At 38.1% G+C, this 15,541-nt stretch overlaps 2 protein-coding genes across 2 annotated transcripts; one reads left to right on the top strand and one right to left on the bottom strand.

Moving 5' to 3' along the window:
• The first annotated feature begins 559 nt into the window (after window positions 1-559).
• Window positions 560-745, top strand: LOC110311209 (keratin-associated protein 20-1-like). Its single transcript, XM_021184453.1, has one exon. It carries the CDS (start codon window positions 560-562, stop codon window positions 743-745), a length of 186 nt encoding a protein of 61 aa, XP_021040112.1.
• Window positions 746-15,004: 14,259 nt separating this feature from the next.
• On the bottom strand, window positions 15,005-15,178 carry LOC110311219 (keratin-associated protein 20-2-like). Its single transcript, XM_021184464.1, has one exon. It carries the CDS (start codon window positions 15,176-15,178, stop codon window positions 15,005-15,007), a length of 174 nt encoding a protein of 57 aa, XP_021040123.1.
• Between the last annotated feature and the right edge of the window lie 363 nt (window positions 15,179-15,541).

Raw genomic sequence — 15,541 nt, 5'->3', positions numbered from 1 at the left:
TGTATCCAAATATGATAACTCTAGCCACCAAATTACAAAAAAAAAAAAAAAATGTAACCAATAGTTAACTTACTATTCATGGGGAAAATGGCAGAAATAGAGTCCTCCAGGTAAGACTGATTCCAAATAACAACAAAATAACAGGAAAGAAAATAAAGACCTTCCCTGGGATAATGAAACAAACAAAAAATGTAAAGAGGATAAAACAGAAAACTATTCAATAATTTGTATTATCTGACAAACTTATATCATGCAATCTCTCACCTAAATAAAGAATGGCTCAAAGTTTTAACAACTGAATAAAGATGAACAATTTGACCATGGAACCTGACCATAGAAGCATAATTATACAGTTATGTAGACTTGCGTACCAATAAAACATGATACTTGTGATGTTTCTGAAGCGTAGTGGAGATGTGTGATGCTGCAATTCCTGTGGTTTTTGCCAGCAACTTCCCAGGTGTATAAAAGGCTGTTGATGATCAGTGACATCCAGACTCAAGAAACTTACTGCTGTCTTCAACTGAACACCAGTAATCCGTTTCTACTTACTAACACCATGTGTTACTATGGCAGATACTATGGAGGCCTGGGCTACGGTTATGGTGGTCTAGGCTATGGCTATGGCTGTGGCTATGGTGGCTATGGTTGTGGCTGTGGCTATGGTGGCTATGGTTGTGGCTATGGCTATGGCTGCTGCCGCCCACTGTGCTGTAGAAGGTATTGGTCTTATGGCTTCTACTGACGAATTTCTACAATTTCCTAGACTATTGGCTGTAACCTGCTGTCTTACTGGAAGTACCTATAAGATTTTCCCCATCAGAAATTCCTAAGTTCAAAACTGCCTGAGTTCAACTCTCCCATCTATATTCTCACCTTCAGCTGGACTGGAAGACAGCTTGCAGAGTTCTTCATTGTCTACATAATGCCTAGTAAAATGGGAGCCAGTTGGACTCTTAACTTTTGTGTAAAAACAAATGCTTTTCAATAAACTATTTCATTGAAAATATTTGTCCATACTTGTATTTAAAATTCTCCATCATTTTGGGATATATGTTTATGTATTTGTGTCTAATTTGTCACATATGTGAGGTTGTTTGGATAAAAGACAGAGGACTAGGAGAGGGAGAGGGAGGGAATAAAGTAGAAGGAGAGTGAGATATTTCTTTTCAACATTCATCTATTGATACACATTTGGGTTGTTCTCATATTCTTTATTTGTTATTAAACAACACTAAATTGGCTTTTATTTATAATTGATTTTGATTTTGCCATTAAATAAAAATGAGGTTGATAAAATGTTATTTCCCTGCTTTTAAAATTTTAGTTTTGTTTTTATTTTCATTACTTTTTTTTTTGAGAATTCCAAATAATATAATTTGATCATATTCACCTTGGTCTCCTCTCATCCCAAGTTCATATTCACTTCCCTACTCATCCAACTGTGAATACTCTTTTAAAATAAACAAAACAACAACAACAACAACTACTACTACCCCTAAAAATTAAACAGTTTGTGCTGCCCAACTTGGTTAGATGCCCATCCATTGCATCTTTGTCTATGTATCAAGGACTGCATTCTTAAAGAAATCTGACTCTCTCTCTCCAGAAACCACGAACTATCAATAGATCCTTATCTGTGCGTGGGACTTCATGGTCACTTCTATCACCAAGCTGGAATTTTGTCAGGCCTCAGCTTATGGAGGTCTTGTGAATGCTATATCAGCTGATGTGAATTCATACATACAACTGTCCTGACTTCTCCATTAAAAACTATTTCTGGATACTCATGCACCACTCTGTAACTCATGATCCTTCTATTGCCCTTCCTCAATTATCAAGTGAAGTGGCAGCCTACTACAACATGGGAAAATAATTTCAGCTGATATATATATCCATCCATCAAAGAAGCTATTATGCATATTCCCAAAGGACTCTATATCATAAAGGTGATAACTGCCCATATGTTAATTGCTGTCCACACAATAGATGGGAAATGGAAATAATTTAGACAGCCATTAACTGATTATTATGCTGGAAAAATATGTTACATTTACAGAGTTAAATATTTTCAGATATCAAAAACATTGTGATATTTCAGGTAAATGGACAAAGCTGGAAGCCATTGTTCTGAGTGAGGTGGCAGGTAATGCAGCCCGTCCTGAGTTTTCTCTCAGTTGGATCTCAGCGATGTGTTCGATTTTTGATTTTCTTTGATGAATAAGTGTTCTAATTCTGTGTTCACTTTAATTCAGGTTATTTTTATTTCACTTTTTTACTTACAGTGTTCCACATAAATTTAATCAATAGTTGGATATCAGACTCATGTATATTTTCCTTTGTATAAATTTTCTTCTCCTTCTGTATTGTTTTGAGGAATTATTTGTACAATAATTGTTTTAATGAAGTTAATTACCCTAGTAATTGAAAATGTGAATTTTTTCTTTTTTTCTATGTCTTTAATTTTCTTTATTGGCATCTTATAATTTCAAACATACTGCTTTGGTAAATATTTCTGATAATGTTATTTTATATAATGGTACACATTATCATATATTCTTGTGCATTCACAGGTACAATTGTAAACATGCATACCTTTAAAATATTATTCTATAATAAGACAAGGTTTTATCTAACTCTGTTACTTTAACAGTAACTGCAAAAATGACACCTGAGATATGTGTCTGAAAGTGTTAGAGTACTTGTGTCTCCCAGTGAAACTTGCTACACAACATTTTCTGAAAACAACTCCATGTTATTTTCACTGTTTTTACTTTCATTTACCACAGGAACTAGAAGTTACTTTACTTTGGGTCTTTTCTTCGAAGCATTTCATGATAAATATTCCGATAAAAGGCTCTTGGTCAAAATTGAAAAAGATTGGCTAAAAGAGGAGAAAGCTGTATTATCTCAGAAGAGCAGAGAGACCATATGGGACTTGGGAATATGTTAGCTTTTACCTAAGTCACTGCTTATTCCCAAAGATCCCTGCAGCTCCTCTGTCCTCCAACTGGTTGAGTTAGAGAATTTCCTCAGTGAAGGAAACACATTTTACTTTTTTTCTACAGAATTTCTTATAATTGAAACATTTCTTTCCTGAATTACTGAAAATGTTTTCCTATTTTCTTCTAAGTTCAATTACCATCATCTTGGCCTGCACACACTAGGACTGAGGATATACAATTTATAAAACTGTGCATACTAATGCTGGAATTTAATTATGTTGCAAGGCTAAATTTATTTGATTTGTTTTTAGACATTGCATTTTAAAATGCTTAATTAAATAGTTGTCATTGAAAATGTTTATGAAGTAAAAGGAACTAACAATCATTCCAGGCACACAAACACAACAAATTTCTTGGCATCAGATATATTAAAAGATACGCTGAAAGGAATTTGTCACATGGGAAGAAAATTATTTCATTTACAAACAAAATTGCCATCGAGAAATGAGAGAGTAGTGACTATCACAGTAAATAGTGATCAGTATTTCCATGTAAAGCATCATCATCCTCTTCTTTCATGTTAGTGGAGTACCAGCCTATGTATAGAACCAAGAGCCCAAATAGTAGAATACAATATAAAATTTAATAGTGGCAGTTAAGTACTTTAAGGCTTTCAATTACACAAATGATACAGTGCTAGTTTATCTTAAGCTATAATCTAAAAGAACTGTATTTTATTCTTTATTGAATGACAATTTTAGTAATAAGATAACATATAATATTCAATTCAAGAGGGAGAAAAATAGATCCAGGGTGATGGCTGCGGGTATCAAGGACCTCACACTACCAAGCCAGAAAACCTGAGTTCGATTCCTGGGACTCACACAGTGGAAACAGGCAATTGATTCCTTCAGGTTTCTTTTGATCTCTCTCTCTCTCTCTCTCTCTCTCTCTCTCTCTCTCTCTCTCTCTCTCTCTCTCTCTCTCCCTCTTCCACCCCCCTCTTTCTGTGTTTCATACTGGCAGTCATATACATACATACACATACCAAATAAATAATTGTAATAAAATTCTTTTACTAAATAAATAACCATTATACAAAAAAATTTTTACCATATATATAGATTTAATAAAAAATGTTTAAAAAAGAGAAAAATAGGATATAAAATATCTGATTAAATGTAAAATGGGATATGAAAATCTTGAGAATTGGTATGGTAAACCCATACACATATATCTCATATCCATGTGTCAGTAGTGTAAAAAGTGTAAATAAACTAAATACACCTAGATATAAACCAACACACCTATGGACACTTGATCTTTGACAAAGAAGCCAAAGTCATAAAGTGGAAAAAAGAAAGCCTCTTCAGCAAATGGAACTAGTTCAACTGGCTGTCAGCATGTTCAGAAATGTAAATTGGTCCATATTTATCACCTTGTATAAAGCTCAAGTTCAAGTGGATCAAGGACCTCCACATATAAACAGATGCACTGAATCTAATAAAAGAGAAAGTGGGGAAGAGCCTCAAATGCATTGGCTTAGGGGAAAACCTTCCGAACAGATCACCAATGGCTCATGCTCTCAGATCAACCATTGACAAACGGAACCTCATGAAACTGAGAAGCTTCTGTGAGGGAAAGGATGAAAGACCCACAACGTGAGGACTCCCCCACGTTCTGACTCAGGAGAGGCGATACCCCAAAATCACCCACAAGATACCAAGAAACGGTCTTGCTGCAAACTGCAAGAAGATTTTTATTCAAGAGAGCTCTCGGGCTCAAGGTCATACACCACACAGGGGTAGAGGACCGTGGTGCGCGTAGCTGGATAAGGGGGTATTTAAAGGAAGAAACCACAACTCAAGGAGGTGGGGAGGGCGTTGTTGGAAAATACCAAAAATACCAATTAAGAGTCACAAGGAAGTGCAAAGTCACAAGTGTCAGGTTATCTCTCAAGACAGTTTTTAAGAGCCCCTAACAATCTAAGAGCCCCTAACAATAGCACAGTTGCATTGCAGGTTCCTGTAGGTAATGGTCAGGGTGACTTTCTTTGAATGAACACTCTTTGAACCCAGGAAGTGGGTGGGTGGAGAAATGTCACTATCTGTTTTATGATTAGCATACCTTTGAGCATTGAGTCACAAAGGCCACATTCCCAAGCTTGGGCCTAAAGGCCTAGAATTTTGTTTTTACGTTTTACTTCTTCAAGGACACTGCCACTAAGACAAAATGGCAGCCTACAGACTGGGAAAATATCTTCACAAATTCTGCGTTCAATAGAGGTTGAATATCCAAAATATACAAAGAACTCAAGTTAGGCTCCAGAAAACCAAATAAATAATTTAAAAATGGGGTACAGAGCTAAATAGAGAATTCTCAAGTGAGNAATCTCAAGTGGCTGAGAAGCACTTAAAGAAATGTTCAACATCCTTTGTCATCAGGGAAATGCAAATCAAAACAATCCGAGATTCCACCTCACACCAGTCAGAATGGCTTAGATCAAAATTTCAGGTGAGAGCAGATGCTGGTGAGGGTGTGGAGAAAAAGGAACACTCCTTTATTGCTGGTAGGATTACAAACTGACACAAATCAATCTGGCAATTCCTCAAAAATCTGGAAACCATTCTACCTGAAGACCTAGTATACCACTCCTGGGCATGCACCCAAAAGATGTTCCACCATATCACAAGGACACATGTTCCACTATGTTTATAGCAGCCTTATTTGTAATAACTAGAAGCTGGAAATGATCCAGATGTCCCTCAACTGAAGAATGGATACTGAAAATATAGTTCATGTACATATTGGAATACTAATCAGCTATTAAATACAAGGACATCATGAATTTTACAGATAAATGGATGGAACTAGAAAATATCATCCTGAGTGAGGTAACAGAGATCTCCCTAAAATGCATGATATGTACTCACTGAAAAGAGGATATTAGTTTTCAAGTGAGGAAGTAGTTACAAAGCTAAGAAAAAGCTGCAATAAGCAAGCTTCCAACACAATCTTAATCATACATAACTAATTATAGAAATATATGGAAATAATAAAATAATCATATCTTCTAAATTGAAATAATTGACTTCAGAAAGACTAAATGTAAAGTCACAAGGCAGCTTGCCCAAGATTTAAAAGTAAATAATCCTAAAGAAGGTATTGTATGTTAACATTTGTAGTGTAAAAAAAAAAGCGCATGTGTACATGTGTGTATGTGTTATTGTGTGTGAGTGTGAGTGTGAGTGTGAGTGTGTGTGTGTGTGTGTGTGTGTGTGTAATATGTGCTTATGGACCTCAGAGGACAATGTTGAGTGCCTAGTTCTGAGTCTCCACCTTATTGCTTTGAGGCAGGGTCTCTCACTGAACCTGGCAATAGGATAGCAAATGCCAGAAATACTCTTGTTTCTACCTCTCCCTCCTGGGGATAGAAACCACACACATCTCTGTATGCAAATGGTGGCATCTAAACGCAGGTCCTCATGGGAGGGGAGCAGATGCTCTTAATCACCTCAAAGCAATGTTTATAGCAACCTATAGACAATTTTGTGTATTGGATAAAATAAATAACATGTGTTCCTGTGAGGATAGGATTATCTTGTGACTAAATATCACTAAATGCATTAATAATTTATAAAAGTTCCATTTACAATAAATCACATAAAATAATGCTAACACAAGTTAGGATAAATGGAAAGAACTTTAAGAAGAGATTAGAAGAATATTGTGAGATGAATGCAGTCTAGGTATCTTCTAAGTCAAGAGAGCTGATGTAGTGAGAATATTGGTTTCTTAAAAACCCAGCTATGTTATGTGAATATATTTTTGTTTTATTCCCAGGTGTGGAATGAGAGCTTGCTTCACAGCAGGTGATTTTGCTTTGCGGCATGCACTAGGAGGGGCATGGTATTTGCCAGCTGCAGATTGCTTAATTCTGGGGACTCTGGAGAGGGTCTCCACAGCTCTGGGAGAGCTGGAAGGATTCTGAGAAAGCTGCTGCCCCTGCTGCTTCTTATTGCTGCTGTTGCAATTTTATGAGAAGGAGTTGGAGATAACCTGACTATGCAGAAGAAACTTGACACCCTAAATCACCAGGAGGAAATCAAGAGGTCTACATACTCTTTTCCCTCTAACATTCTTTCTCTCCCATGTAGTGTTTGGGGGTTGGAAAAGATTCTGGAGGAATAAAGGTTGGAAGGGTGAGAGCTATAAGAACCCAATAAAATGTAAAACAATACACCAACAAGTCAAGGTCACCAGAAGAACAAGGCTCACAAAGAAACTAAACAGGGCTCAGGGGGACTCACAGGGACTGAAGTAACAATCAGGAGCCTGTATGGATCTAAGCTAGGTTCTTTACAAGTATCTATGGTGTTTAGCTTGGTCTTCCTGTGGGACTCCCAAGAGTGAAAATGAGGTTGTCTTGGGAGTCCCACAAGAAGACCAAGCTAAACACCATAAGGATTACAGAGACAAAGTTTGGAGCTAAGACGAAGGGATGGGCCATCCAGAGACTACCCTACCCGGGGATCCATCCCATAATCAGTCACCAAACCCAGACACTACTGCATAGGCCAGCAAGATTTTGCTGAAAGGATCCTGATATAGCTCTCTCTTGCTATGTCAGTGCCTGGCAAACACAGAAGTGGATGCTCACAGTCAGCTATTGGATGGATCATAGGGCCCCCAATGGAGGAGCTAGAGAAAGTACCCAAGGAGCTGAAGGGGTCTGCAACCCTATAGGTGGAACAACATTATGAACTAACCAGTACCCCCAGAGCTCATGTCAGTGCATATGTAGCAGAAGATGGCCTAGTTGGCCATCATTGGGAAGAGAGGCCCCTTGGTCTTGCAAACTTTATATGCCCCAGTACAGGGGAATACGAGGGCCAGGAAGCAGGAGTGGGTGTGTATAGGGAACTTTCGGGATAGCATTTGAAATGTAAATAAAGAAAATATCTAATAAAAAAGAAGAGAACAAAAAAAAATGAAAAGAAAAAAAGAAAATGAGGTTGTCTTTGGCTCCTTTGCCAGCTCTGAGAACCCTTTTCCTCTTGTTCAGCTTTGATATGAGGTTATCTGCCTAAACTTATTGTAATTTGTTATGCTGTGTTCAGTTGATATGTCTGGGAGGTGTGCTTTTACTCTGACAGAAAAATGAGGAGGATCTGAATGAGATGGGTGGTGGGAGGGAGGGAGGGACTAGGAGTTATGGAAGAAGGTGAAACTGTGCTAGGATATAGTGTATGAGGAAAGAATAAAATATAAAAAGGGTGTCTTAGTCAGGGTTTCTATTCCTGCACAAACATCATGACCAAGAAGCAAGTTGGGGAGTACAGGGTTTATTCAGCTTACACTTCCACACTGTTGTTCATCACCAAAGGAAGTCAGGACTGGAACTTGAGCAGGTCAGAAAGCAGGAGCTGATGGAGAGGCCATGGAGGGATGTTCCTTACTGGCTTGCTTCCCCTGGCTTGCTCAGCCTGCTCTCTTATAGAACCCAAGACTACCAGCCCAGAGATGGTCCCACCCACAAGGGGCCTTTTCCCCTTGATCACTAATTGAGGAAATGCCTTACAGTTGGATCTCATGGAGGCATTTCCTCAACTGAAGCTCCTTTCTCTGTGATAACTTCAGCCTGTGTCAAGTTGACACAAAACTAGACAGTACAAAGGGTTTCTAAATAAATCTATTCAACGCATGAGAGACAGCTAGACAACTGCTTAAAAGTCACCCAAGGACACAAAACACACACTTTCAAAGTTTTAACTCTTAATGGACAATGAATATAAGAATGTTTTATACAGATTCCTTGTCAGAAAAATGTTAAGTCAATACACAGGAAGATGACTAACCCCAACATGAAAGAAAATGAACCATTTTTAAACTGAGTTCTTAGCTACAGTGTAGAACAACAGAAGCTTTCAGAAAAGGAGGAAAAATCATTTTCTAAGCTTAATTCTATGGCCATGAGACTGTCTTCCTAAGTACAGAAGGGGTAAAATATAAAAAGTATATTTACAAGAATGTGGACAGAAATATTTACAGCCACACTGAAGAGGGCAACTGAAATGTAGCACTTACAAATGTGTGGATATTCGAACAATGCCTTGTGCTAAATTCACATAAGACAATAATAAATTGCATGCTTCTGAATAGAACATTTCACCAAAGTAGATTTTAATATGATTTTATTAATCTCTGCATGGTGTAGTATTTGTGCCACTTATATTAAATCTAAAAAGTCATGGTCTTTATTGATTTATATATAAATTGCATATATTTAGATGATATATACTTTACAGTCTCTTATTGCTATCATCCCTTAACTGGTGAATTTAGATCATTTATATTTTAAGTAATTTTGGCATTCGAGAACTTCAATATCAGTTTGCTATCTGATTTCTATTTGTTTTATCTTTGTTCTTATTTTCTGCTTCAGTTTCACTGATTATTAATGTAATTGTTTTACTAATCCATATCACAAAGAACTGGAAATTAAACAGGATATTAGAAAAATATCTGGGATTTTAGAGAAAATGAAATAAAGTTATTTCACTGTGCTAATGAGGTTATAATGCATAACTTTTCATAAAGTCAGGTAAACTGGGATCTTTGCTCTTATTGATAGTATTTTATAATGAATGTAAATTTAATGTAGCTAAAATTTCATTTGGAAAAGGTGTTCTCATAATAAAGAGCTCCACATGACACTATTTATATTATTTTATGTGAAATATTTTAAAAGTCAAATAGAAATGAATTAATCCTTTTTAATAAAAATAGAATGAATTATCTGAGATATCATCAAATTGCATAGTTCCCCATGATTGCAAATGTAGTCTCAATAGAAATATATTTAAAGCACAACAAAACAAATTCCAGAATAAATTAGGCTGTGCAGAAACAAAGAAATGTGTTTCAGTTTGAATGTTCAGAGTCTGAGGAGCTGAGAAAAAACACCAGCTAGATATGCTAAGGGGTCATCTTCAGCTATACACAAAGCTCAAATCCAGCCTGTGCTCTGTGGGATCCTGTCTAAATCAGCCTGTTATAAAAAATGGATAAAGACAGCAAGATATAAGCATGGAAAATAAGATTCACATTGTGGAAAGTACTATAATTCAGACAACTTAATATAATTATTGATTATGATATCAATATATTAAGATAGCACTTTACTTGAATGCATACATTTACATTAGTGCTCCCTAGGAATATTATCTTTCATTACCTGACTTTGGGAGGCAACCAGGTGGTATTTCACAATTACTAATCAAAGTTCAGAGGAGGGGCAGTTGAATCATCTACACTGTTCTGGAAGTTTCTCAGCAGAACTCATAGAACTGGAATATTCTGCAGCCAATGGAGATGGCAGCTGAGCATTTCACAGCTTAGTTCCAGTCCAGGATCCATAATTGTCACCTTGACCACTGTAGTTCTTCCTGGAATAGCACATGGCATTGCTGTAGAACCACAGCTTGGATCCAATTAAGGAGTGGGGAATGGCACAGGCAGACCTTCTTGTGGCTTTCAAGAGTGGATAGAAGGGATCTGAGAAGATGGTTCTGTCAGCAACTGACTTGATACAAAAGCTGGAGAAACTTCAGTGTGTGACACTAACAGTTACAGTTTATGTCTCTCTGGGTCACTTGGATTTGGCCAACTGGCTTAACTCAAGTTTCAGACTGATTTTTTAAAATTATGTATTTTCTTCATTTACATTTCAAATGCTATCCCAAAAGTCCCCCATACCCTCTCCACCCTCCCCCACTCCCTTACTCACCCACTCCCACTTCTTGGTCCACTTCATTCCCCTGTACTGGGGCATATAAAGTTTGCAAGACTAAAGGGCCTCTCTTCCCAATGATGGCCGACTAGGCCACCTTCTGATACATATGCAGCTAGAGACANGAGCTCTGGGAGGTACTGGATAGTTCATATTGTTGTTCCACCTATAGGGTTGCAGACCCCTTTAGCTCCTTGGGTACTTTCTCTAGCTCCTCTATTGGGGACCCAGTGATCCATCCAATAGCTGACTGTGGGCATCCACTTCTGTGTTTGCCAGGCCCGGCATAACCTCACAAGAGACAGCTATATCAGGCAGAATGATTTTTTAAATCATTCTCAATGAGCTTATGATTGTACTCAAATTGGCATCTGTTGAGGACATGTCATGCAGGGGAAAAGAATGAAAGGGTAGGAAGTACACTGCAAATGTGCATACTAATGTCCATTTACGGTGTCCTTACAAAAGTCCTCTGGGCAATGCACACGACACTTTGTTGACATCATGAGTTTCCTGAGTGAAACATGACTATGCCAAAGGTGAAAGCGATTGGATTGAAAATATATGAACCTGAAGATTGCATATTTGAAAAATAATGAATATCTAGGCAAAAATAAAACATCCTAATGTTTATTTAAAAACTGGTGAACTCTCTTATGGTTTCAGTAAACTCATCACACTCTAGAGAATGTGTGTGATTTTCTAAGTATTTTAAATAAAAAGGTATATTTAGAAGCCATAATTTTCAGCTCTGTTGGTAAGCCGGAGTGGTGTTAGCAGTGCTGATGCTTTCAGTATGTAAAAACGAACGGGTAACTCTTTGGCTGGCATATATTAAAAGGTAAGAAGCATTTCATAATATAGGGCTCTAATGTATGAAATCCAAGCACAGGTGCTATGAAAGGCACATGCATACAAACATACAGAATGTAAGTGCTCTGGTGTGAAGTACAGCTACTGTAGAAAATACTTGTTTTATGTATATTTTTTTAATTTTTGAGATTATAACCATAACTTTTCTCTCTTTGCTTTCTTCATTCCAGACCCTCTTACATACCCCTCTTCACTATCCTGCCAATTTATGGACTCTTTTTCATTCATTATTATGGCATGCATATATGTGTATACATGTGTATTTCTAGCTATAATCTGCTCAGTCATTATAGTTTTAATTGTTTGTGTGCTTTCAGAAATGACCATTTGGCACCTTCAGAGTCTTCCATTTGCCTATATTGCTTGTTTAAGGTTGAAGATTTTTGGGTTTTTCCATGTCCACTCTGACAGGTGCATTGGTCAGTTGTGTGGGTTTTGGAAGAGCTGTCCCAATGGCCTGAACATGTGAGAGCTGTCCTTATCCTTCTCTGGTCACCACACTTAGGAGAACTGGCCCTATCACTCATCAATTGCACAAGATGGCAGTTGCAAGGGCACAGGAAAGTTGCACCCTAACCTCAGGATCTCCATAATTTAGGGCAACAGCAGAATAGCTGAGAGGTGTCTCAGTGACGGAACAGTATTTGTGCTTCAGCAGAAGCCAGATGCCTTGAATCAGACCAACAACAATTTGCAATCAATAATCATTTACAAGCAAAGCTATTGGACAAAATGATATACTGTGTGACACAGCACAGTTCCATTTGTTACTATGTGTAAAAAAATATGTGATACAGAGGCAGGAAAGATGGAGGAACAAAGTGGCAGACAGGTGGCAGAACTGGAGACAAGATAACCGAGACAGGTGTGAGAGAACACTGGGGTTAAAAGAGGAAAAGGTTACTGCATAGAGGGGTCAGCAAGATTTTTTGATTTTTATTTTTTAAATTTTGTTTTAGGGGTGACAAGAGTTGAGGGCACATAATGTGAAATTCCCAAAGCATCAATAAAAATTAAGTTAAAAGAATAACTATAGAAACAAGCTAAGTGTTGTCTTTAATCTGCATCAGAAACCATCTCTTTGTAACAGATGGTGACCACAAGAGAAAACCACAACCAATCAAAATGCAGAGTTGGAGAGCCAGGCTTTTTTTTTTTCTTTCTTTCTTTTTAGGTATTTATTTCATTTACATTTCCAATGCTATCTCAAAAGTCCCCCACCCGCTCCCCCACCCACCACGGACTCCGCCACCCACACACTCACTCCCACTTCTTGGCCATAGTGTTCCCCTGTACTGAGGCAGATAAAGTTTGCACGACCATTTGGCCTCTCTTTCCACTGATGGCCAACTAGGCCATCTTCTGATACATACGCAGCTAGAGACAAGAGCTCCGGTGGGTACTGGGTAGTTCATATTGTTATTCCACCTATAGGGTTGCAGATCCCTTTAGCTCCTTGGGTACTTTCTCTAGCTTCTCCATTGGGGGCCCTGTGATCCATCCAATAGCTGACTGTGAGCATCCACTTCTGTGTTTGCTATGCCTCGGCATAGTCTCACAAGAGACAGCTATATCTGGGTCCTTGCAGCAAAATCTTGCTAGTGTATGCAATGGTGTCAGCATTTGGAGGCTGATTATGGGATGGATCCCTGGCAGTCTTAATGGAGAGATCTATAAAACATTCCTGCACCAAAAAGGCTCAGGTGTCATTACAGAAGAGAGTATAGAAAGATTGTACAAGTCAGAGGATCAAAGAATATGATGTAAGATTTTTGTCTCTTAGTAATGTAAGAAACTACACATATAATGTCTCATCAACATGTTTACTCAAATATGAAGGGAAATACTTGCTTTCAAAACAAAATTAAAACATAGAAAGGAAATGGTAGATATTAAAAAACATATGAATATAAGCATTTATGGTTTCTTAGTAAGAATTGTCCTATCATTTTTATTTATTTTATATTATTTGAGAAGGTAGGTAGTATTTATTTTATTTTCCTGGTAAAATTTTGGGAATATTTTCTTTTTCTTTTTTTTTAAATTTAGTGTTTTTATTTATTAGATTATTTATTTACATTCCAAATATTACCCCCTTCCCTGTCTCCTCTCCCAGAGCCCTTACCCCTTCTCATTCTCTTTTCTCCTGAGACTGTGCTCCCTCCATTCCCCTCACACACACCAACACCCATATCTTCTCCCTGCCTCTGTCATTCCCCTTTGCTGGAGCATCAACTCTCTAAAGGATTAGGTGCATCCTCTTCTACTGAGGCCAGGCAAGGAAGTCTTCTGCTACATATGTGCCAGGGTCCACAGAACAGCCCATGTATGCTTTTTGGTAGGTGGCTTAGTCTCTGAGAGCTCTGAGAGGTTCTGTTAGTTGTTACTGTTGGTCTTCCTATAGGGTTGCAATCTCATTCAGTTCCTTCAATCCTTCCACTAACTCTATCATAAGTATCCCTGACCTCAGTCCAATGGTTGGCTGTAAGAATCTGCATCTGTCTCAGTCAGCTGCTGGTAGAGACACTCAAAGGACAGCTATACCAGACTCCTGTTTGAAAGCAAAACATGGTATCAGTAATAGTGTCAGGGTTTGATGCCTGATCATGGGATGGAACCAAAGTTCCACCAGTCACTGGATGCGCTTTCCTTCAACCTCTGCTCCATTTTTGTCCCTGCGTTTTCTTTAGACAGAAACAATTCTGGGTTAAAAAAATTTGAAGATGGTGGGTAGCCCCATCCCTCCACTGGGAGATCTTTCTATCTACTAGAGATGTCTCTTCAGGTTCCATCTCCCCACTGTTGGGCTTTTCGGCTAAGGTCATCTCCATTGAGCCCTGGGAACCTCTTACATGCCAGGTCTCTGGGACTTTCTAGAGGTTTCCTCCTGCTCCTCCATCCCCTACAGCTTCATATTTCTACTCATTCTCCTGGCCCTCTGGGCTTTTCTTCTGTCTCCTCCCATAATGATCACAAATGGATAATTTTCTGTGTCCTTTCTCTCTCATTCCCAGAGGCAAACCTGCACATGCAATTTATGAAAACTCACACATATATTTGGGAGATTGTTGTAGACTAGAACATGGCAATGTTTGCCATAAATATGGTTTATCTAACAATACAAATCTATTTGACATATACATTGAGAGCCAAGTTTGATGTAGACCACATATTATTAAGCACAGTTTCAGAAGAAATATTTATTTTTCCAGATTGTCATACTATATTATTGATAAAGATGAAACAAAATTGACAAGTTGGGTTTATTCATTTCTCCCCTAATAACTGATAATATAGATGTATTTTAGAGGCTAGTAAAGTGATTCTGGTAATAGGATACTTGGAGGTACTTTGACTCAGAGATTTGAATAGATGGAGCAGGTGCAGAAACTCCTCAGTAGAAACCACAGGACCAGTACCTTCTACAACACAGTGGTTGGCAGCAGCCATAACCATAGCCACCATAGCCACCATAGCCACAGCCGCAACCATAGCCACAGCCGTAGCCATAGCCTAGGCCACCATAGCCATAGCCCAGGCCTCCATAGTAACTGCCATAGTAACACATGGTGTCAGGAGAGGAGTGTTCAGAGGGAGATAAGAATAGATTCTTTGCGTCTGGGTGTTACCATTAGTCAGGGGCCTTTTATACACCTGGGTTGTTGTTGGGGAAACCACAGGCATTACAGTGTCATACATTTCTCTACTATGCTTCAGAAAACATCATGAGCTTCATGCATAACTGAGATAATTGTGCTCCTATCTCAGGATCTCCTGGTTAAATCATGGAAATCCTTCCATTTTCAAGACTCTAGACCATTAATTGTTCTAGCATAGTGAATACACTATGTGACTTTGCCAGATGATATAAATCACTAAATTCTTTTCTCCTTTTTCCATTTGTAGCCTAGGTCACAGAAATGTCTTTGTG

The sequence above is a fragment of the Mus caroli genome, chromosome 16 (genome assembly GCF_900094665.2).
Source record: "Mus caroli chromosome 16, CAROLI_EIJ_v1.1, whole genome shotgun sequence".
NCBI classification, from domain to species: Eukaryota; Metazoa; Chordata; class Mammalia; order Rodentia; family Muridae; genus Mus; species Mus caroli.
Note: the sequence above shows the minus strand (reverse complement) of the source record. Positions and strands in the feature narration are given on the sequence as shown.

Bases quoted from the DNA above. Each gene is read 5' to 3' on its own strand.
- LOC110311209 (XM_021184453.1), top strand. From the start codon at position 560: ATGTGTTACTATGGCAGATACTATGGAGGCCTGGGCTACGGTTATGGT.
- LOC110311219 (XM_021184464.1), bottom strand. From the start codon at position 15,178: ATGTGTTACTATGGCAGTTACTATGGAGGCCTGGGCTATGGCTATGGT.